Raw genomic sequence first — 25,142 nt, 5'->3', positions numbered from 1 at the left:
TTTTTCCATTGTCCTGATCAACAGGCTGTGCTCTGTGCTTGTGGACTTAATCCTTCTTGAGCCTCCTGTGCCCAGTATCCCAAGCAATGTCTTCAAAAATAACACTAGATCTCTTTGTTCCTATTGCCCAGAAATACTTTGCATGTTGCTACATCCTTGTATTACATTTTGCTTTTTCTTGATCATTCACTGGCAGCTCTTAAACCTGTGACCAACTGCTACATTTTGATCAAGTTTTGGAATAGATCAAAAAAATGTCTATTATCTCCAAGCAATCTCTAACCTTGCCTTTCTATTTAGTCCATCATATCATCAAGTTCTTTATGTACAATATATCAATTCTGTGCTGATCAATCTTCTCATCTTTGGTCATTTCTGGTTTTGTTATTTAAAATCAGTAATGGGATTATGTGCCTCGGTAGTACCAAAAAAGACAAAAACGATGGCAGAAACTGTATGCACAAGTAACTTCAAGCTCTGTCTTGTCACTACTATATAGAGAGTTTTACTTCCTCAAAAAGCAGTGGGGATGATGTGGAATGGAGCATGTGCAATAAATTATTCATTAAACACTTTTTGTGGAGAAAACCAAACCTAAGTCTAGAGCAAGAGTTTTCATTACAGACACTTTTTTCAATGGATTGAAATTGATCTCTAAGCAGAATATTTAACCTAGTAGACTTGATTTTCTTAACTACCTCTCATGAATGATTAGGAATAATTTGGGGATTCTCCAGATTCACTGACTGTACATTGAAAATCACTCCTCTTGCAAATGCCTCCAAAAAGCATGATCAGCCAAACTGTCTGGGAAAGGATCAAAACAGAAAAAAAGAAGCTGCAGAACAAGTAAACAGGGTCAGTAAGAAGCAAAAGAAACAGCACAGTCAGACCATCAAAAATGCAGGTATATAAAATGGAGCAAATAGCAAAAAAAAGATAGGAGCACTCATGATGGGATAAAGGACAGCTTTTTCAAGAAGGAAAAGGATGCGGGGTATGGTGGAGCTAGAGGATGCCAAAGGCATGCCACGTGGATGTTTTTCAGAAGTAATTTTGTTTTTCTGATATTCACCTATTGGCACTTGCACTTACTCCTTTTCGCATATGCCCTGGACTCTGCCCTGTCCAAAGGTTTTGCTACTTTTGCTACATGATTCAGGCTGCTGCTGAGAGAAGCTTTAATCTTAAATCAGCTTCAGATGTGTCCTACTTTTGTGATCTGAAAATAAGAAACTCTCAACACTGAAAAGTCAAACTGCTTCACCGAAAAAATGCCGATATTCTGTCTCCTACTGCACACCAAACGTTAGGGCTGCACACACTGACATTGAGCACATGTCTGAGGAGGAACCAACTGTGCTGTGGGGGTGACTGATGAAGTTTCTTTCTTCAGCCCTGAAACACTCTGTATGTTGCATGACCTGGATTTGCGGGGACCTGTTATTTTGCTCAAGAACCCACTTTCCATATGATGCTTAAAGAAAGTGAGTATCCCCCTGAAGGACAGAACCTTGAGCCAGGTTATCTTCTTTGTCAGATCTTGTAGCCTCACATGAGGGTTTCCCTTGCTTCTGGGTCCTCTGGTGATGCTTGTCCTTCTATTCCCTCACCAGTAGCTCTGAGGCTGTTGGCACTGAGTGGTCCCAGAGGAAGCAATACCTGCAGTAGCTTCTGGGAGAGCAGCAGCTGCAGCAAAGACCTCACTGGGGTGGCAGCAGCACTAACTGCTTCAAACTATGATTTAGAGAACACTTACAGTTTAGATCCTTTTCTGTGGTAATTTGGTATGAAAATGAGGAATAAATTTATATCCAGCCATTATTCGTAATAGGAACAATACAAGAAGCAGTATGGTTTTTTCCATTTTTTGTGGTGATTATGAGCTGGCTGTGGTTATTTTTAAATGGGTTTCTTACTTCATTAATATAAGTAAATGTGTTAAATTCAATGGTATCTGAGCAGTATGGAGCTAGAAAATAATGTGGCTTATAAAGAATGAGCTATTCACTCATCCTTATAACATATGGAATTGCTTTTATTCAGTTCTTCACTGACCATGGCTTATATAATGAGAGACCGGAAGTGTGCAAGTCATTACTGGATTTACGCATTAAGGAGATGTTAACAAAATGAAAACAGATTTTCAGACAGACATCATTTTCTGTATGGACCACGTTGTCCTCGCTCGAGACATTTTTCCTAGAGAGGTTATTCTCTGTATTCATGAAACTGAAGATGTAATTTTTTTCTTGTAACATCAACATGAAAGACTAATGTGTGCACATGTGCCTATAATCTTAAATTGTGGAGTGTCCCGCTTCACAAAATCCACAATCATGCCTTAGAGCCCTGAGACTCTGCCCAGAGGGATGCCCAAGATGTGTGTGCCACATTCATATTTAAGCAGATCATTGTTAACACCTCCACCAACATGTTCAGGCCTAGACAGAAGTAAGGTGTTGCTCAGATATGAGTAATATCTACTCTTTATTACTAAAATACATATTTCAGCTCTTCTGACTACACACGACATGATACCTATTTACCTCTCATGTCTGTGTACCCAGACATATATGTAGAGTTAATCTCTGATTAAAAATGCTGATACCCCAAAACTTTATGTTTCCTAAGAAAAGATGGAGAGCCTTTCTATGCTATACTTCTTGGACCAAGAAGGAATTTTATCTTTATTTCACTAGCACTTTCAGTAAACTACAAAAAGAAAGGTTCACAGTAAAACCTAGTTTTGCTGCTCCTCCCAGGAAAATGGCATGGCAACAGTAATAGCAGCAAATTTAACCAATTCAAACCTATTCAGGAGAAACTTATTTCTGTCAGGTGCCAGTTTCTCTGATTCTCACCTGCTTAGTTATATGGTCCTTTAAAAAAAAATTATCTTCTGAAATTCCCTTCCAGTTATTCCACTCTTTCTCATTTGCACCATCTGTGGTTATCAGAATACATGTGAGGCCAATTTCTGAAAATTACTTAAGCTGAATTTCTATCCTAGGAGGAAGGTCTGGAATATACTATCTAGAAGAATAATTAATTCCAGAAGAGAGAAATTTCTTTTTAATAAATTGCATTTACTGTAGGACAGCTGATGCAAAATACTTAAAACTAAGAGCAGAATGTGGTATGTCTGAAAACAGATACTGCAGTATCAGCAGAACTGCTAAGTTTTTGTAGTCATAACTTTTGTGACTGTATAATTTTAAGCCATTTTGAGCTGACTGGCATGAAAGGGGAATCTTTCAGGGTAGGTGGGTAAATAAGCAAGAAATGATAGCAATATTCATGGCAAAGGTTGCACCTATCATTGGATGTGCTGACTCAGGTGAGCCTGCTAGCACTGCAACTATCACAGGAGGTGATCTCATTTGTAGATAGGGATCGTGAAAACCATCCCATGGTGCATCTTGTCCACACATGATCAGCAGCTGTCTGAACAGAGATGATCAACACCTTGGGAAATCATTGTTCTCACATGCTTTGCTTTGAAAATCCTGGATAAACCTTGATTTTTGGAACTGCAATTTGAATTCACCCACTATTTCTTAAGGAATCTGTTACACAGTTAAATACTGATTAAATACTGTTAAATAAAACAATCCATAGGTTACAGGTAAAATAAAAATGGTAAATTTAGATAAAACATAGATAAAAGGTAAAATAAAAAAGGTAAAATAAAAAGGTAACGTATATATGCTACCTATAATACTATAAACTAACATATAGCAGCATATATACTCACAGTATATACTATAATACTCATCTATTAAATGACCTGTTTTAAATGTTCCAAGTGCTCTTCCTCCAAATCTCACTGCAGTCAAGAGAAAGTATGACTAAGGAGCAGGACTACAAAATGTGAGTGTGGCAAGGTCCTGAGCTGTCTTTGAGGAGAATCTGCCTAGGCATTCTCTTCCAAAAGAAGACCAAAAATATTTTAAACAGAAAAAGACAGGTTTTAACAAAAGTAGGAGTTTTATTTTTTAAACACCTAGAACAGAAATAAAAGGATTTTTCAGGTTTCTCATGAGCTCCTTGCAAGCATGTCCTTACTTCCAAGCTAACCAACAGCTTTCTGAGTTCTGCCCCTTGGTCCTAGGAGGCTCCTCAAACCCTTTCTGAGAAGTAACTCCAGCTGTCTTGCTCCAAGTCTCTCAAACACTAACTGCTCCAGGCCCCTGCGTTCACACAAAGGAGCAACCCTTGTGCTTCTGTGCCACAGGGTTCACCTTCCTTGGTATTTTTCAATAACACAAATTTATAACAGTCAAATAAAATGAACACCATGACTCAAAAACAGAAACGGAGCTAGGAATCACTCAAGCACCTTCTGACGTTCTAGTTTTTTAATCTAAGTCCTAAAACCCTTGTGCATTGAAGAGAAAGGGCAGGGAAAGCTTGAAGAAGAATGAAAAAAGGAAGCTTGAAATGGAGAAATAAGGGCTGTGTCCTTTTAATTCTGGTGCCTCTGAAAAAAGTTACAAATAAATGTTAGAAGTGTGTTGTTCACATTGGTCTGATAAATGATACAGGGATTTTTTTTTCCATTTAAGGGCTAGTATTTTGTCCTAAAATGCCTGTCAGCTTCTTAATAGATACTTGTTAAAGAGGACAAGGTCTCTTCTGGTCTGTTTCTCCACAGAATAGGACATCTTAATTGCACTGGGGTTTTCAAATATTTTGGTTTTTTGATAAAACATAAAAAAAGTAATTAAAAATCAAACAACAAACCTGTCTCTTTCACCCTCATTACTCCCTAAGATCTTTTTTGGCTGTTGTTCTGCTAGAAAAATGAGAGTGAGAATAGAATGAGAATTGGCAATGAAAGAAAAACAAAGAAAACCAGAACAATCAGCAGGGAAAAAAAAATTGCTAATATTTTATAATTCTTCCACCTAACTTTCAAATGGTAAGGATAAATAATAGAGCCTTAACTCATATTTTAAAGATATTGCTGCTTTCAGTCAGAACTGGATGGGAATAATTTATGTTTTCCCCAAGCTATGCAAAAAGAGAGAAAGGAACCAAAACAGCCAAATGTGTATTTTGTTGATGAGACAAACTGATGAGTGGAGGCCAGTGGAGCATGTACAGCAAGGATCCTGGAGAATATGACAACTGTCTGTGCAACTGAAGAGAATTGTACATTGATTTACATGTAAAAAGTGCCCATATCACTGCAGGTTTTAGTAGTGGATTTTTTTCTCCACTTCTTTCTTTAGGACACCCTGTTTTGCTTACTCTTATCTAAGTCTTGCATCTGAAATGGCTGTTTTGCTTTCTTGGCAGGTCACTATAAATTCAAGGGCCAATAGGAGAAGAGCATGGCTGCAAATATGATATTTTGGTCATGATACAATAACCTGAGTTAGAAATCAAGACCCCCAATTTTACTGGTATTGTAACTCGGAGTTGGCCCCCTGCGGCAAAGAACATTTTATTCTCTTTTTAGTACTTATTTGTCTGCATTCCCGTTCACAGGGTTGTCTACTCTCTTAAATTACTTAATTCTAGCCAGAGACTCTGTAAGGAACAACAGAACATCAAAGGTGACTAAAGGAGGAAAATCAAACAGCAATTAGTAAATCCGGGGAGCAATTAGAGGACATTGGAAGTGCCCTGAGGGAGAGAACAGGACTGAGCTGGCCCACCCCAGCTGAACAGTCCTATTGACTTTGATCAGCCTGGAAAGCCTGGATGAATTAAGGGAGGTCTCTTGATAACCTCAGCCTCAGACAATCTAGCTGAACACACCCTCTTGCCTCTTGGTGTGCTTTGGTATTTGACCTGAAAGTTTGAGAAACTATGTCTTTCTGGTATATTATTTTTAAACACAAACATCCATCTGTAAAAATACATATTCTTCTAAGTGTCCTGTAAAGTATTGCATTCCTTCTGGTTTTCTAAAGACTTTTGTTAAACTACTACTCCAATCAAACTATGGTAAATTGATTTTGCTCCAGAAAAACTGTTGCATTTCACTGGAAGCTAAGGTCACAATGAATAGAGCAGACCATTCCTGTCCCAGATTGTGTCACGTTGGTGAAGTTGCTAATGATTCACCCTTCAAGCTTGTGAGGCTTCTTGCCCAAGCTGTTCACCCAGGCTCAGCTATTGTTAACAGTGAGGTGTCATTGCCAAAGGGCAAGTCAAGTGATGAAAAAAACAGATGATGGCTGGAGGGAATGTCTGAAGACCCCTTGGCCAGCCTCCTGCTGAGATAAGGACTATTGCCAGCAATCTCTCATAGCAGTCCTGGCTTTGTCTAATCAAATCTTCAGAATGTCTCAGAAAGATGATTCCCAGCATTTCCATTTAACCTGTGCCAGTGCCACACTGCCATCCTAGTAAAAAATAATTTTACACAATATCTAACCTAAATTTCTCAAACTACAATTTACAACCATTACACCTATATCACTGCTATTATATCATCTGCCACTGCAAAAAATCGCTTTGCTTTATCAATGTTTGTACTTTCTCTTCCAAGTGTCACAGGTTGCTGTTGGATCACAACCTTAACTAAACTTCACCAGATGAAATAAGCGCCGATCCCTCAGTCTATGCTTACAGGTCATGCATTCAGGGCCCTTGGGCATCTTGGTGTTCCTCTTTCTAGCTTTTTGTCATCCCCTTTGATCTGGTAAGGCAGAACAGGATGTGTCCTTCCAGGCAGGACCTCACATGCACCAGCTGTGGAGGAAAGCATCTTCCCTTGATCTGCTGCCTATGTTTCTCCTGATGATGCTCATTCATTTAAATTTAAGAGCAGAAAACATCTACGCTGCTCTGGAGAGTTGTTCACCACTGCCTCCAGGACCTTTCCTAGGATTTGGTATGCCCATGGCTAGGGCCTGGCCCTCCTGCCAGCCAGGAACAGGGCAGCCAGCCCAGGGCATCAAACACATCCCTGGGGACTGGGATGAGCCACGGCTGGGTCAGGATTTTGACCTGTGGTCAGGCCCACAGGGGGAACCAGTGTCCAGCACAGCCCTGGGATGTCTGGGCAAGGCTGTGGGGATGGAGATGGGCTGAAGCCAGGCTGGAAAAGGCAGTTTGTTTAAAAGCAGGTCTGCTTGCCCTCCTAGGGTCCCTGGGCTTCCTCACAGCAGCTCCTTCTGCCCAGGGACCAGCTCTGCTCTTCCCAGACTGTCCCAGCACCCCAAGAGCCATGCCCCTGGGCTCAAGGTACCCAGGATCAACACAGTATCCAGATGGGAAGTGGGTACATTCATCTGTTTTCAGAGAGGGCATTTGGCTTTATTTATGATTGTAAAACATGTGGCTAGTGGCTCTGAGCCTCTGAGGCCTCCAGGCACAGCTGCAGAACAAATCATAGCCTGGAATCTCTTCGGGGTGAAGTATTTCCTCAGTGTAGTCAAGGGATTAAACTAATAGCACCCAATTTCCCGCCATGCTGATATTAAGGAAAATTGCTCCGTGGGAAACCAGGAGCTCATTGGTTCAAGGACATTTTCCTTTGGGGAAGTCTCTTCAGTGGAGTTTTCTTATTTTCTTTTATCATCACAGGCAAACCCTTCCACTGTATGTTGGCTGGCCATATTTCTCTATATTTTAAGTGGCTTGCCAAAGCAGGGCTTAATATTATTTTTTTATTCAGTATTTTTCTTAGCATATAATTTAGAAAGCCAGAAGGATAACAACAGGTTATCCTCTTGTGCTATCTACTTTTCAAGCCTGGCTTCACTAGCCAGTGCAGGTTGGTAATTGTTTTACCTCTACTGTGTTACCTGTGAGAGTTGTGTGGAATCAAACCAAAGAAATTATGCCTCATAGATCTTTATAGCACAGTTAGCAATAAACCAAGCTTATGGTTTATTTTCCTAAATAAAAGATAAGGGATAGGCAAGGTCCATTTCCTGCATGTAAAAACTGTCCCTTTGAAAGGGAGAACATATTAAAACACATTGTCTGAAAGAACAGAAATATGTGGCAAATGTAAGTTATACTGGATGATTTAAGATACAGAAAGCATCTTTCCTTGAACACATTCACTAGCACCAGGTAGTCTGGTTGAAGTGAAGGTTCAAAGATAATTTGGAAAACAACCTTTTCCTTTTTTTTGTCAGTCACACAAATTTATTATTATAAAGAAACTAAGTGCTTGTTCAGGTGTCTGCAAGTCACCAGGCAAAGTTACCCAGCACAAACCAGAGCTAGGCACACTCTTGTTCGAACTTGGAGGGAATATTTTTTATAACTGAACTAGTGACGGAATAATTTCCTCCAGAATTTCATGTTATATTCAGGAAAGAAGAATAGCAGCTTTTAAAGATATCAAGAACATCACTATCCCAGCTGAGAGGAAGGATTTATGAGTGTGTGGAGACAACATCCTCAATCTCCTTTGGTGTGCCAGCAGATATCATAAACCCTCGAATGCCCATGGTCAGAGAAGTTACATTGCCTCTGACAGATCTGGCTATGAAGATGCACAAGGTGTTTCAGTAACGATGTATCTGAGTATAGTCTAAGGTTTCTTGGATAGCTGAGAAATGTATGAACAAGCATTTATGAATTTTAATAATTGTATTTATCACACTTGCTGACATGCCATCCAGCTACCCCATGACATTCCCTTTGCATATATAATAGAAATAAAGGGTAAGATTATATGCTTTCAAAACCAGTTTGAGTTCTGTTTCTGCCTTTAAAAAATTAAAGATCACATGTGTTTAATCTTTAGATCCATGTGCTGGTATATTATAATGAAAACACTTTAGATACAAGTTTCTATGGTGCTTCATTAGCGATTTTGTCAATCTGGTCCTCTTAACTGTTATTGTTATTATTGACCAAAAAGTTCTAATTAATAAACTAGGCCATGTTTCAGTGTCTGCTAAGGACAATGCAAAGCATGTTCATTGTCAGGTATCTGAAGATATGTTGAAATGTCTCAAATTCCTGATTTTATATAAAAAGATAGAATGGAGATATAAACTAAACTGAAGAGGATTTGAGTATATTTCTTATATAAGAAATATATATATTTCTTATACCTGAATTTTTAGAAAAACAAAAGTATTAACTATTTGATTTTTTAAAAAGTTTTTTTAGTACTTCAGCAAAGCAAAAGCTATAAAATTTAATTACTGGTATGGAATAAAACCAGCAAGTGGCAGTATTTGACAAAAATTTGAGAGGTAGATAGGAAACTTTTAGAAGCAAATGGAGATTTATGCTATATCTAACTATAAGGTGATCACTTCTGCTAGCATTCAGAAAGAAAGATACCTCATTTCCAGCATAATTTTTTTTTGTTTTGTTTTTTTAGGTCAACTCTTCAACTAGAAAAATTGGAAACAGAAGACAAATTTCCCATGGATATTTATATGCAGGGTCAACAAAAATGACCCTGCACATTTTATAAAAATTCTTCTATGAAAACTGGCTAAGAATAGAAACATATATCAAAACCATTTGGAAGTTTTATTTATCAGAAACCTTCCCTGACACCAATTTAGAATAGCATGCAGTGAATATTAAAATCATACAATCATAGAATTGTTTAGGAAAAGACCTTTAAGATCATTGAGTCCAACCATAAGCATCTACCTCGTTCTTCTGGATTCCACAGAGCATGAAAAAAGTCTAACTTAAATGACTTATGAGGCATTGATAACATATTAACCAAGAGCCTGGAAGTTGCACGTAACAAAGTAAATAGCATGAATGATATAGCACATGTTACACGTAAATTGCCTAAGGACAGTGAGAATATCTATGCACTTTTATTCTCACTATCAGAATTATGTGTGTAATAACCCAGAGGCTTCTGAGACATAGCACAATAGTCTATCAAGATCCAAAATGCTCAAATCTTTTCAGAACAACTTTAATTTCCTGTAGAAAACATAATTTTAACTATGTACTTTATTTCTGGGGGAAAAAAAAAAATCATCATAAAGCACCAAAATTACCGGAAGTAAACTGTCATCGTATTTTCCTAAATGCTACAAATATCCCAATTTGGTGATATCTCTGTATTACTGTGTTTAATTATCTAACCTCAGATGTTCTGCTGCTTCCAGTACAGGCGCTGCAGGATGACAGATTTACAGCTGCCAAGATGCTCTAATGTGAGTGGCATTTCCGCAACAAAAACTTACTTGTGCCAGCATTTGCACTGTGTAGGTCAAAAGTGCCTGAGGTTTTGTAGACCAGGAAACAAATTTCATTTTCAGATTAAGACGTGCATATATCCCAGCACTGATTACAAATGCAGAGGAGGTGATACACACAGCAGCTGCTTGCTGAATTGACATTGAGGTGATGAACTTTTTAACCTGCTAATTCTGTAAATTGTCTTCTACTTCAGACTGGTATCCTCTGCTGTAAAGCAGCTGATGTGTATGTATATGAGTTTCTGAGCAACTTAGTATGTTGAAAGAGAAGACTAAGCCAAGCGCTGCAACAGTATTTAGAAATGCATCCAATTTAGAAGTGTATCTAACTGGTAAGAGTCTTACCTTACTGATAATGTCTCTGACCACCCTAGAAACTCAGTAATCATACTGATGGCATGTCAGTAAGCTTCCCTTATCTCCAGACACAGATTGAGCCCACAGGTTCCCAGTTAACCGCTGGGGTGGTGAAGGATCTTTTAAAGGATTCAGGACTCATTAGAACACAAACCCCACTTCAATACTTCCATTAGCTAACTACTTTTTAAAGATATAAGCAGTCATGTGTTGCATTAGAAAAGGAGGCAGAGTGACTCATGAAAAACATAGTCAAAGATAATGAATCAGCGTATTTTTGTTCTGGGCCTGTTACTGATTTCCAGCATCACAGCACACTTACAGGTTCTGATTTTCTTGATTTGACTTAATAGTAAAAAAGAAAAAGAAGTGTCCAAAAGTCATGCCCAGACTCATGGGCTAAACCCAAGTTTTCACAGTGAGATTCAGAATAACAGAGTCACAGAATGGGTGAGGTTGGAAGGGACCACGATCAGTAATCTGGCCCAACCTCCCAGCTCAGGGAGGGTCGTTCTAGAGCACATGGAACAGGATTGCATCCAGATATTCTTGAGTATCTCCATGAGGGAGATTCCACAACCTCTCTGGGCAATCTGTTTAATGAATTACTATAGTTAAGTTTTAGGCAAGAATGGCATCTACATTGTTCCTTGAAGAAAAAGGGATTCAGGCAATGCTGCAGAAGTGCCATGGCTTATTTCTGGGGTGGAACTGGGGGTGCTGACATCCATAATTTGTAAGAGAATATGTTGTTGTTAGACATAATAGGTTAGTTGTAATCACTGTTACTGTCACTATGGAAATGATGTGCCAATGCTCACCTGGGATAGGAAAAGGGTTGGAGAAAAGGTATGGGTCTGCTTAGGACTGACATCACGTAAGAATGACAAAGTATTTGGGGTAATGTTAGAAATCTCAAAGGCAATCTAGCCAGTCTTTTGTTCTCAAGCAAGATTTGTTTTGAGGAAGTGTTAAGATCATGTGAACTGTGGCTGCAACCATTATTCTTCTAAGTGACATTCTGGTGAGTCCTCTTATACCTCCTTGCCTGTGCACTCACCTACCCAAAACTGCCACCAGAAAGTCATTCAGGGCAAATCTAACAGATTGTCCTGGCTCAGCAGTCAAAGTTGCAGCATTCACAGGGGACGGTCCAAGGGTCGTGTATGTGGGTTTTTCAAACCACGGCAGAAATGGAAATTGGCTTGTTGGACTTGCTTCTTCCTATAAAGGTTTCTCTTTCCCTGATCTTTTTTTCCTCGTCTTTTCTCTTTGCTTTTTGTTCCTCCTTCCTCTCCTTACCCCTTCTTTCCCCTTCTCCACTCCCCTCGTTGCCTTCCTTCTCTCCTCTCCCGAGGTGCAAGCTGCCGCCCGCTCCGGGGGTGCCTTCACCCTTTCCCTTCCGAGCACGGGGGAGCAGCAGCCCCGAGAGCGGGCGGAGCCCCCGCCCCAGCCCGTGCCCGGCACTGCCCCGCGGTGCGTGCGCAGGGCGGCGCGGAGCCCCGCGCGGGGCGGGCGCCCATCCCTCCGCCGGCCGGGGCGGGCCCACCGCCGTCCCCTCCTCCAGCCCGCGCCGGGGACGAGATCGCCCCGCCGCCGACCCGAGCGGCAACCGCGGCCGGGAGCGGAGCGGGCGCGACGCGGATCTGCAGAAGCCCCTCTCCTCTTCCTCCTCGCCCTCCCGCCCGGCAGCATGGCCCGGCGCGAAGCGGTGGCCGCCCCCAGCCTCTGCCTGCTGCTGCTGCTGCTCCGCAGTGGAGGGCTCTTTCCCCCCGCCGCCGCGCAGCCGCCGCCGCCGCCGCAGCGCGGGAGCGTGTGGTGCCCCAGCCGCTGCCTCTGCTTCCGCACCACGGTGCGCTGCATGCATCTGATGCTGGAGAGCGTCCCCGCCGTGTCCCCTCAGACCACCATCCTGTGAGTACCCGGCGGGGGCTGCCGCGGCGGCCCGGGGCAGGGAGGGAGGGCGGAGGGAGGGAGGGCAGAGGAGAAGGCGGAGGAGGGGATGGATACCTGGGGTGAGAGGCACTGGGGTGGGTGGTGGCGGAGCCTCAGCTCTTTGTCTGCTGGAGGATGGTCGGGGGAGGGGGCCGGACCCGCGGCGGTGGCTCTGCCCGAGGGGCCCGGGTGTCCCTGCACTGCTCCGGGGCTGCGCTCGCTGCCCCCGGCCCCGCTGCCCGCTCGGCCCCGCGGTCCGGCCATGCCCCTGCTCCTGGCCCGCTCTGGCGGCGCGGGGTCGGGGGGGGGGGGTCGGAGCGGTGCCCCGGTTCTGCGGAGCTCATAGAGGTGGATGTTCTGGTTAGCTTGCGGGCGTTTTGTCCCGGCTTAGTCGTCCCTCGAAGGATTTCAGTACTTCCTTAGTATCCTGCTTAAAAGCATATTCAGTCGGTAGGGGGATCGACAGGGACATAGGTGGCACTTTTGCTCAATTCTTAGACATGTTGGGGATATACGAGCAAACCGGGACCCAGACCCTGGGCTTTCTGAAAACTAACTCGGCTCAAATTCCTGCAGAGACTTGTGAACATTAGTTAATAGCCATTTTTTTAGTTCAGGCACAAATGTGTCAGTTGAAGTGCCCGGCAGTTCCTCTGGTCGCTGTTTTGGGTGGGATTGCATTGGTGTAAAGTTCAGTATTGACAATGATTGATGTTTAGTTCACATTGATTTGACTGAAACAGTTACCTTTCCAGCCATATTTCCCTGCAGTAAAGGCAAAGTTCCAAATGAACATCACACGCTATTTTGTTTCGTGGATTACTAAGAGGAACGGATTTGTTCCATTGACCTGCTTATATGTTACTTGGGCTCAGAAAGCTCTTGGCACCAGCCCTGCCCTTTCCTTGCACACATGCAGCCGTGGAAGCTGAGCAGAGCTCGGCCCTGGGAATTTTCTGCGGGGCCTCCTGTCATAAATTAACTTGTGACTTTGTCAGATATTTTCAAAAGGGTTCTATAAAGCCTTGCTCTGTTTCAGCTTCCAAGTATTATTTAATATGAAGAGTACAGTCATTTAACATTAACTGAGTCCCTCTTTGGCAAGAAGTGAAGGCTTTTGGCAGAATGGGATTAGTCCTGCAGTACTTGTAAACCTTTTAGGGAACAGTACAGGAAGTGGGTGGTTAATGTTTCTTACATTTGAAACAAAGTACATTTACAGAACACTTTTTGCCTTGGGATTACAGGAAACCATGTAAAGCTAGTTTTGTGAATCATCTTAAATGTAAAAAAAAAAAAATCTTAGAGTGTGGAGTCAAGTCTTAATGGCTTGGTTTCATCTTAAAGGTAGAAGGGTCTGCAACAGCAGAAAGTATTAGATTAAACCTCTCCAGGGTGGAGCTCCCCTTATGGTGGGTATTTATAATGTTGCAGTGAGTCAGAGGAGAATGTGTGAACAATGCAAGCATTATACTCGTCTAACTCCACTAATATATCAAATTGTCTAGTATCCCAAATCTGAATTGTCATTCTGGTACAATGTAAGCTACCATGCTGCAGAAGTAATGCAAAAGAAGTTAAAAATATGTTTTCAGCTTGACAAAGAATGACCACTTTCAAAATATGCCTGCAGATGACCAGCATTCTTCAAAACCTAATGGTGAAAGGTCTGGTAATGATGGTCACTTGTCATCTAGTAATGGGTATTATCCTTTCTGGACAACTGACTGTGGATCTATTATAAATAAAATAGGTAGTAGTATTACATCTGTAAATACTCAGTTACTCTTTCTGCTACAGCTTTGCTGAATGGCTGTGAATGGAAAGGAGCTGGGTCAGAAGGTTGTCAGGCAATAGGAGTCTTTGGGACAAAGAACAATGGTACAATTTATTTAGTAATCAATAGTTTGATGGTACCAATCAGACATAAATAGCTTACCTGTTTTATATAAATTGCCTACTTTTAGCTATAGGATGTACTTTCAGAATAACTAGTACATATCTGAGGTACTCACTGAATTACCAGACAGTTTATCACTCATTTTTTTAACCTGCCTGCAATGTTGAACTGTAGTTCTACACTGCAGTGTTAAGCTTCACAGAGGTAGCCCATCGCCCACAGACTGGTGGGCTTTCTATACTCAAGAACAGTTTGTTTTAAGCATGAAAGTAAGCAGTTATTTCATCTCTGGTTTGACTCTCACTGTCACTCTTTCAAGTGGAGTCTGTATATTAAATGTATTTTCTTTAGTAGTGGTGTTGATAGATAATTAAAAATAGTAAATTAATTTCAGTTGAACACCTTCCCCTTTAAGCTACAAATTTAGGAAATCCTGCAAAGTGTATTGCTGATGGGTCCATTTTTACTGGCATTGGTAAATTCCACATTCTCATCTGTTTTACTTCTTACTTACAACATAGATTGACTGTGCAACGTAATTTTGTAAGAAAGCATCACCACAAGTTTTTCCTCATTTATAAGTATTTTGCTGAGTACTGGTTCTGAAAAATGCCCCATTTTGGAAGCTGAGTTGACTTCGCTCTACTTCACATATAATTTGTTGCATGAATTAAAACAGCATGGGGCCCAGACCAATGGTGCCGCCAAGTGTTTTCTCCCACATATCAAAAATGTCTACTCAGGCTCTTTTGAAAACTGTACATAACATTACTAGTTGCTTACCTTGCCAGTGCTACTTCTGGCTGTACATTTTCTCACTCTCTCTTGCTTCTCCCACTTTCTGGCACTTCCCCCTTCCCTGCTGCAGTCTGGGATCCGTGGTGTTACAGTGGGGATACTGCAACACGTGTATCAGACAATGAGGCCCATGGAAAAGAAATATATATGGACCGATTCTTGATAGATGTTTCAGAGATGTTTATTTCCCCAGCTGCATGGATGGCTGAGGATCTGCCCAGGAACTGCCGCAATCACAGGACCCAAGGGTCCCTGCCCGCGTGGGGGAACACAAAACAACTAATGGGGAATGAGGCTGACCAGGGGCAGGGAAACTCCGTGTCTCCCCCCCAGGGTCCCTCTCCCAGGACCCCATGGCAGGGGAAGGCACCCCAACACTTCACCCATTTATTTTTAACAAAAAGAGATTTAAAACTTAACATTGAAAACAACTGGATAAACATGAGATAACAAGAACAGCTTCGAAATAAAACAAGCCACCCTCCTGAGTCTTTAAATGTCCAAACAGATTCTCTGGAACATCTTAAGGCTGACAGAAGGGAGACAGGACTCTCTGAGCATGCTTTGTGGGGAAACTGAGGCAGGAGAGGGTTTCTTCCATTTGTACCTGTTGGAACTCTAAACAACAACAGTTAATTTCTTCCCTCCCCCTCTTCATCCCCCACTCGGCATTGGAAAGGGATTTTTGGGGAAACAATTGGCAAAGGCATGTTTTTTTGAGGGAAACCATGGGTGGAAAAACGGATTGGGACTACACTGAGGGTAATAGGATGTAGAGTAAAAGGGAAAGGTGGGATTAGGAAATGGAGACTGTAGGGACTGTTTATAATGCAGATATTGTCTAACATGACTACGATTTTTAGCATATATACTGCCTTTTACAGAAACACCATCAGGCCCAGTGACCTCTGCTGCTTGCAACCCTTTTCTACCTTGCACAATTTTGAACTCTACTACTTCTCCATCTCCTAAACTTGGGATGCATTTTTCAGGGTTATTCTTTTTAATAGCAGTTCTATGAACAAATATGTCTTCCTGGTTGTCACATCTTGTTATAAAACCATAATTTTGTTTAACATTATACCATTTTACTATTCCTAAAACCTTAGCTATGATGATTTTTCCTTTTTTCGAGTGGCTACTGTTTTCTGTCTCGCTGCATTTTTGCTTTCTCTTTTTCTTTCGGTCACTCCCATGTTGAAATTGCCAGGGTTGTCAGTGCTGCCGGGGCCATTGGGGCTGCTCATGCCTGCGTGCTCTTCCTGGGGTCGCATTCGGGGCCGCGTGGGCCGGGCCGGGCCACTCAGCTCCCTGTGCGCCGCCTCCTCTGCTCTCAGCTGCTCTGCCGTTGCCTGGGGCCGCACCCACGTCTCGGCCAGGCCCCCGAATGACGAACCCCTCACGCCCGGCTCCAGCGCACATCTCGGCTAGGTGCAGCTCCGCTTCGCCACCAGCCGCTGCCCACACGCCGCTCCTCTCACGGGGCTCGCTCCACCAGGCGCTGCGCGGGGCTGGGCGGGCACCGCCAGGTTGCACCGCTCCCGCCATGCCTGGCTCCGCTGCCAACACTGCAGCTTGCGTCGCTCCGCCCACGCATGGGAACTGCCCACTGCTGCTCGGAGAGCGCTTGGTCCATGTGGCCGAGGCCGCACAGTCCCCGAGGCAGGCTTCCCTTCACCAGGACACAGCTGACATTGCTAAACAGTCTCGGTAATTAAATAATTTTCACGAAAATATTCTTCCATCAGCATATATTTTGACTCAGAAATTAACTGTGTCCAAACAGTCTTCCAAAAGTCTTTGGTAAGAATCAAATCCCAAGAAACGTAGAAAAAGTTCTTAAACAACCATGAAAGGAAATGTTTCAGTTCCTTTTGAGCTTGAATTAAGCTAAAATTTACAAATCATTGTTCAAGAATCTTTTCAAGTTTAAGATAAATGTCCATATGCGGCTCTGAGAGCCAAGAGTCTTTCCACGATTCCTCTATAATTTAGAGATGGAACAGCAAAACAAAAACAAGATGAGAAATCCAGAGTTTCCTCACAGATCACAGTCACTGTCCTTAGGGATCAGTGTCTTGCCAGCATTTCCCCACCATTTGTTACAGTGTGGGTACTGCAACACGCATATCAGACAAGGAGGCCGGTGGAAAAGAAATATATATGGACTGATTCTTGATAGATGTTTCAGAGAGATGTTTATTTCTCCAGCCACATGGCCGGGGCTTTGCCGAGGAACTGCTCAATCCCAGGACCCGAGGGTCCTTCTGCCCGCGCAGGGAACACAAACCAACCCATGGGAACGAGGCTGAGCAGGGGCAGGGAAACTCCGTGCCTCCCGCCCAGGGCCCCTCTGCCAGGACCCCATGGCAGGGGGAAGGGACCCCAACACCATGGTTTAGATTGCTTCTGCAGGGCGGATTCTGCCAATTTTGAAAGAGCTCATAAGCATGTGGTCTCACCCAACGTGAGATTGTTACCTGGGTAATTTGTTGGATTAGGACCAACATCCCAGTCCTGTGCTGACTTCCCTTAAAAATGGAGACCCATGTCCAAAGTGGTTTGAAAAGCTACTTCATGCCATAAGTACAATCATGGAAATTTCATTTCATTTCTGACTAAATATAGAGTGCTTGTATTCACAGAAATTGCTGAAACATTTATATTAAACCATTCAAACAGTTGAGGAATTTAAAATTCTGGGTATGCCCTCTTGCTGTCTCCTCTTCCCATAATTGTATCCTGTCTTACATTTCTTAGGGCATTTCTGTGTTCTACAGCAATTTCTTGTATGTGGTGTAGGTAATTCTGACAGGAGACCTCTGAATATTGATGTAATATGTTACTATTTGTATCTAAACGCAATCCAAATCCAAACCTGTCTACAGGACTAGTTACACATACTCAGACCAATACTGAAATTTGTTCGCAGTTTTTCTTGGCAGCACCTCATTGCTCTCTTCTTTCTTTCTAGCTGTACAAACAAAATTGTATTCACTGCATTTGTGTCTAACTGTCTGAAAAAGAAACTAATGTTCTGTTAATAGCAGAAAAGGTAAAAATTCACAAAAATATTTGTCATGAAAGAAAGTGGGACTTGATTTGCACTGAGAATGACATGCAAATTATTGAGGAGAAGAATTTATTTTTAAATAAGTCATTCTGTATTTGCTATATGTGATTATTACTTTGGGTCGCCTGGATGTCTGCTATGAATAAAACACCTTTCCAACATGCAAGTATAATTTTAAGTGATCAAACCTTAATAGGACTTCTTAAATTGCAGCCATTCCAGCTGAATAGCTCTTGAAGATAGGCTCTGAAATGAAATTGAAGGGAACAGTCTGTGTTGCTCGTTACTGCTTTTGTTACATAATTCTAACATATTCTCAACATTGGATAGTTTAGGGTGTGTACTTTTTTATTTACTCATTTACAAAATTTCTAGAGAGCTGAGTAAGAAGTACTTAGATTTTTTTCATCTCTCCATAAGAACTTTTGGTGGAATCTAATGTACGTTCATAATGCCAGTGAAAACCATTATTGATGCTTCCCAAGAGCATCTGTCTTAATACAATTAAAAAACCCACAACACTAAATTACACAAATCACACATCTGTTTGGAGAATATGTGAATCACTAAAGAGGTAGGGGTAATGGAAATGTAATGACATTTTGCATTTCATTGTTGATTTGTGCTAACATTATACCTCTTAGCAGAGGCATTTAGGAAAATGAAATGGCTGATATGTATGGAGACTGTCAGTGCAGGAGTCTCTGGGCTGTCATAGCAGAAATCTTACTGCACACTGCAGATCTGCAGTGATCTGAAATGATGCATTTTCAGCCAGCAAACAGCCATCCCATTTTCATCTGAAAAATAAAAGGTCCTTGTGTCTGATTAGATCTTTGAAACCCTTTTAGAAAAATTCAAGTAGATTAAAATTAAGACAAAATAAAATAAATCCACCTCATCACTGTGAAGGGCAAAGGATTGCAGTCTCAAATGTGGACAGTGAGTAAACTTGATTGCTTCATGGGTGAACATCAATTTGCATGTAGGAATTAGTCAAGAAATATGACACCAGAAGATTTAATTCAAGATGCAGAGATTTGTACTTACTTAATGTTAAAAAAAAGAAGTACAGATATAAGATTTATTTGAAGGGTTTGAAAATAACTTAATACTGACACAGATATTGACAGACTCCTGGCTGGGCAGCAAACTGCATTTGATGCCAGTGATGATTTGCTTGAATGACACAGAACAGTGGGTAAAGCACAAGATTATTTCAATAAAAATTATCTTATGTCTTCTTTTATAGAAATTTTATGACAAGTGAAGAATTCAATTGGAGATTAAAACACCTATATTTACATCTCTATACACAGGAGTTTACAGCTGTATTTGGTTTGTGAACTTCCCTTCTAATGAGTAGCAACTCTGCCAGTACAGTTCATAGTGCCTGGAGCAGAACTCAGGTCACTCAAAAAGGGACACCTTTATTTGAAAAAATAATTTCTAGACTCAGAATACCTTCCCCAAAAGGACCCAGGTCCCAACTGGGCCTGTGCCACAGCTGCTTGCCCTCAACAGATGTTTCACATAGTCTAGGACATCTAACCACCAGCAGGCACCTGCTTGTCAGACAACTGAATTAAGTAGCTGATTGGGCAGTTTATTAATTTATTTGTTCCTTCTCCAGCATAAATGTGTTGACTAGTCTGTTGACAGTAAAAGGAGATTAAATGTCTGTATGTAGATGTTGGTATTTGTCTAAACCAAAGTTTAAAGTATTCTTCAGATGAGAATGCTTTAGTAGAATTTTCAACAGAAAGAAACTACTTGCAAAGAGTAGTCAAAGGAGTCATAAACAATTTAAAAAAATTAACTTTCAAAATACATGAATTGTTGCTAAAAGGAGAGTATTTTCTCTCTATTAGGCCCCATCCTGTGTTCCAATAAATCGAGTGGATACTGCAAAACATACCAATTCTCCCCAGCAAAGCAGCTGTGGAGGATGTGGAGGATGTAAAGCCTGCTAAAGCCATTCCCAGGCAGTCTGGTAGTACTGCTGATGGAATGAGCCGGGACCAAGGCATAAGTTGTTAAGGAGACATTTGCAGAGCTTGCAGAATGTGTTTGGTTGTTAGCAGGGGGCAGAAGGGCACAGCACTGATAGTGTTTGACATTTACTGGGAGATGGGAGGCAAAGCTGCTGAGGGCTGCAACAGAAGGCCCAAACGAGCCTTCGCTTCGAGTCACCGGAGTCACTGGTGGGAAGATATTTTTGTCATCTCGGCAGTATGTTAGCCCTCATCAAATTCTTTGCTGAAGAATTGGGAAACATATGCAACAAAATCATACCCATCATTTCCTGCAAGGAGCTTACTGTACACTTAACACACTGTCATTGGAGGAATACATTGTCATATATTACAGTGAATAAATACAATTTCTGGTTTTTATCTTGTTTTACTAAGATGTATTTTTGAGCAGTAAATATTTAACATTTGAGTGTTAAAATGCTAAATATGTGTTTATTTACAGAAAGATACCATTAATAAGTAAACCCAAATATCTGTTTGCCCTCATATCTGTTCTTTGAGGGTGACTGAAATGGCAGCTTGTGAACAAGTAGACAGTATAGAGCAGCATATAGTAGTTTATACCTATAATAATTTGTAGATACGGATTTTTGGGGCTAAAGATACTTCCGTATTTTACATAGATCTTGATGGATCACTCCTCCACAAATTGTTTAACCTCTTTTTTCAACTAATTTGGCTGTTAAGATACACTCATAACTTTCAGTGACAAGGAGTACTGCACAAACTGCATGGTAGAAATTGCTCTCTTCTCTTTGAAGCCTGAAAGTGGTTAGCTTCACTTAGTGTCGCCCATTTCTTCTATTGGAAGAGACAGTGAGTACTTGATCCCTCTCTATCATTCCAATGCCAGCCATTATTTTATGATTTTTTCATCCTAAGTTTCTCCATTCCTTTCTTTTTAAGGTTGGAGTCTTCTCAGTGAACGGTTGGTATTCTTAATCTCTCATCATCTGGACTGTTGCTTCCCCACTCTGCTATGTTTTGAGGTGAGGGAATCGTAACTTTGCCCAGTATTTGTATGGACAAATCTGGTATGAGGGCTAACTGGGCATTTATAGGTCAGCATTAGGATGGTGTCTGTTTTTATTTTCTGTTACTTTCCTAATAATTCCTAACATGATATTTCCTCCTCTTAGTGTTGTTGTTTTTTTTTTTTTTTTCATGGACCAGTCAAGGGTAGCTTAAGATCCTGTCTGCAAGTAGTAGTGATCACTTCTAGGCCTGCCATTTTATTTGTAAAGTTTGGTTTTCTACATATACATTATTTTGTATTAATACATGCATTAGGTCTGCATTTTAATTGACATTCATGGACTGTTGACAGATCTTTTTGTTCTTCTTCCTAGTCAGACTTTGTTAGAATAGATGAATATCATAAGAAAAACTTTGTTTATTCTGTGGTTCATCACTCTTCCATTTAGGAATAAACAGAACAATGCAGAACTCAGCACAGCTCTCTGTGAAACTCTACTGGTGACTTTTCCCAACTATGAAAATTCTCCATTTACTACAAATATATCTTCATATGCTCATCTGGACTGTGTGGAATATTTGCTTCACAGCTGTTTCAAAAGTTTCTCTTCCAATTCCCAAAGCTTTGTGAGTTTGGACTGTTGTCAGCACAAGTTTTTTGTTTGTTCTACTGAAATGTTTTAGAAAGCTATAAGGTTTACGCAGATCAGTGGATTGCTTGGTGTTGTTGTCTACATCCCCAGTTCAAACTCTCAGTTTTAAACATTTTTCTGTCTCTCTGATTCTGTTTAACAGAGAGCTTCTGTGCCTCTGCTGTTACTCAGCTTTTCCAAACAACAACATAATTAAAAAATTATGAGTTAAATGAATTTTCAGCATTACTTTGGGGAATTTAGGGGCACGAGGGACACTGAATAAGAAATTTTTGTATAGCAGAGACAAACACAGGATTACTCATTGGAAAGAGTAGGAAATGATGCTTGGACATGAGTAAATATATTCTTTCTCTCCTAATTCCCAAAGGCAGCTGGTGGAAAAAGAATAGGGAGATGCCTATCCTTACATCATCAGGAGCGTCTGGATCTGAAACACAGGGAGAGGACTGTCTCACCTAAAACTGTGGTAAACATGTGCCTAAGAGAAAAATATGATTAATAAATATTCTAACCTCCTCTGTTTTCTGAATAGCCCCTACTTCTCTCCCAGGTGAGGACAGTGCTCATTAGGAGATGACATGGGGATATCATTAGCCAGCAGAAAACTTTGTCATTTAGGTATTATGACAAATGTTAGGCTTGTCGCTTGTACTTATGGATTGCCTTGCAAGTAAGCTAAATTTAAATTAAAAGGTTGAAAGTCTAGCAGAAAAGAAAACTAGGAAATACAGCCAGTAAAGAACAGATCTTGGCATGAAGATAGAAGGAGATGGCAGAAAGAAACCAACATAATAGAAGAAATTGATATTACTACTATGACATGAAAAAATAGCAGACAGCTATTCAGGAAATAAGAAAAGAAGAAGAGAAATAGTGCATTATGTTTAAATTTTTTTTTTTTTTTTTTAAATTATGAAATGGCCTTTACAGGAATATTTTACTGTGTGTAATGGGTAAAATGAAAATGCTAGATTAATGTTTTGAGACTCCAATTCTATTTTTAACAACTGAAAAGCAAACTAAATTTTCATTCATCTTGATTCATATTTTAGTATGGTATTTTTTCAATTATTTTTTTTTTGGACTCAAATTTCTGAGACTTTCAAATCTTACTGTAGTTTGTTTACAGTATTTTGTGTTCAAATATTTTGTACACTCTAGATCTCATCTTGCAGAACTTACTCATAGCTTTGTATACAAGAGTAATCCCCAGGCTTCTGATTTTTCCTGGACATGGACATTTGCTGAGTCTATTTCCAGCAAGCCAAAGTGTTTACATCCTTATAGGATAAGACTTCACTTGCAAAAAAGATCCATTTATAAAGGTGATATTTAAAATCTGTATCACACAATCTAAACATTTATAGTTGCTTGTCTTTCTGGTGAAGTTTATGTATGAAAAGAAGTTAGTATTTTAAGTACGTGTGTGTATGTGTGTGTCTGTATATTTATATATACACATGCTGTACATAATCTGTGTGTGTATATATATACAGTAAAAGGGAAACAACTGAGCTAAGTTGTCTTTATCATTTGTTCCATTTGGATTTGATTAAAAAAACCCCAAACCAAAACAAAAATAACTTTAAATGCTTTCTTATTGCAAATATGGGCAGGGTTTCAAGACAATCCATAGAGATGGTGCAATGAGAGCTGATGGAGCTGGAACGGAATGACTCAAATATTTCCTTCTCCTTCCTTTGCTTATCAGGCTGCCAAATTTGATTTCTTTTTGGTATGGCATTATTACTGCTGCTAATAAGAGTCAAGTGATTCTTTTAAACAGAAAATTGCATGTCTATTACAAATAACAAAGACTCTCAAAATTTTGAGAAAGATACATGAAGGAGAGATTAACATGGTCTCTCAGCTTCATGTCTTTTTGTTTAATCTGTATTTACAAAGATAAGCAAAAACTAGGACATTAAAGAGTTTGTGCAGTGCCTGGCAGGGTTTCTTGAAACCATGTGAAAGTTTGTAGAACGGAAAGTGTGAAGTTTTGTGCAATGTATGTCCTCTCTTAGTTTTTTTTCTGAGTTGTTTTTAAGTTTTACTAAGCAAAGCAATGAGTAAATGTTTTTAACTCCAAATTAATTTTACTGCCTGTGACATTTCTCCCTTTTTGTTGTGATCTGTTGTTCTTACTTTCAGATTTTTTATTCTCTTTCCAATTGCCACTCCCTGTATCTTTCGGAAATATTTTCTTTCAGCATTCTTTCCCCTTAAATCACTTATTACAACAGACTGCTCATTGCCTGGCTGGTCTAAAAAAGGAAAAATATTACTTGGTACACAGCATTACCTTAACTAATGACTGTTTTTGGTAAGTAGGATGATGACTGCTAAGTGTCAAGTTCTTTGTGTTGTGTTAGCCAGACTAGATTTAATAGCATTTTATTAGCCATATTGCTGATGGTTTCCTTTGTTGGAGAAAAAATATAGCATAAATAAGTCCTTTTGTGCTTGACTTATCTCTAGGCAGTGTAAGCATCGTGACTGGGGCAGCATGAAATTCAGTGCGGACTTCTCAAAACAGTTAAATTCAGAGGCTTATAGCCTCTGTCCAAGGTCCACCAAGCAAATACTTCACTTTTCCAGGATTTTGGTTGTCTACTTTGATATAGAATTTCACTATTTAGTGTCTTGTGGTGGCTTCTAGTTAATGGAAAATTATCGTGATAATCAGATTAAATCAGTCACCAATATTCAAATCTTTGAAGTGTGTCTAAATTAATGCCTTGCAATGTTTTGAGGATGAGAAGCAAGAACTTTTTTCCACAGATTTTGCAAAATATTTTGAAAAATATGTGGGGCAATGTGTGTTCTGGTGCACAGATAACTCTAGTGGGCTATTCAAAACTCAAATACAAATAAATGCCATGTTACATTGTCTGCAAAGATAAAGTAAAAAGCTAGAGCAGCAGTCTGATGGTGTTACATATGTATATAAAAGTACATGGCCTATCAAAGCAGGATGCCTTTTAAGGGATATTTTGTCAGTCTTTGGGGTAATAGCTAATTTGGGTTCAAAAAAAGAGTTTTGGTTTGGTGGCGTTTTGATAAACTCTCCAAGAAATTTTTACAGACATAAACTGAATGAGAAAATTCAGACTTTGACTTTGGTAAGGTTCTAAGTCTCCAGTAAAAAGGGCCTAGGCATTTGATTTAAAGTGCCAGTAAAAGGAGATACTTATATCAGGCAAAGAGAACTGCAGAGCTGCAACAGGGCTGTAAGAGCAGTGAGAGCAATTT

At 40.5% G+C, this 25,142-nt stretch overlaps 1 protein-coding gene across 2 annotated transcripts in view; it reads left to right on the top strand.

Moving 5' to 3' along the window:
- Positions 1 to 12,142: 12,142 nt before the first annotated feature.
- PXDN (peroxidasin) overlaps positions 12,143 to 25,142 on the top strand; it is an 87,490-nt gene continuing 74,490 nt past the window's right edge. For both annotated transcript variants that reach the window (XM_082276820.1, XM_082276819.1), the window contains exon 1: positions 12,143 to 12,431. In XM_082276820.1, the coding sequence (XP_082132946.1) occupies positions 12,211 to 12,431 (221 nt within the window). In that variant the 5' untranslated portion in view covers positions 12,143 to 12,210. The remainder of the gene's footprint in view (positions 12,432 to 25,142) is intronic.

The sequence above is a fragment of the Coloeus monedula genome, assembly GCF_965178545.1.
Source record: "Coloeus monedula genome assembly, chromosome: 2".
Classification (NCBI taxonomy): Eukaryota; Metazoa; Chordata; class Aves; order Passeriformes; family Corvidae; genus Coloeus; species Coloeus monedula.
Note: the sequence above shows the minus strand (reverse complement) of the source record. Positions and strands in the feature narration are given on the sequence as shown.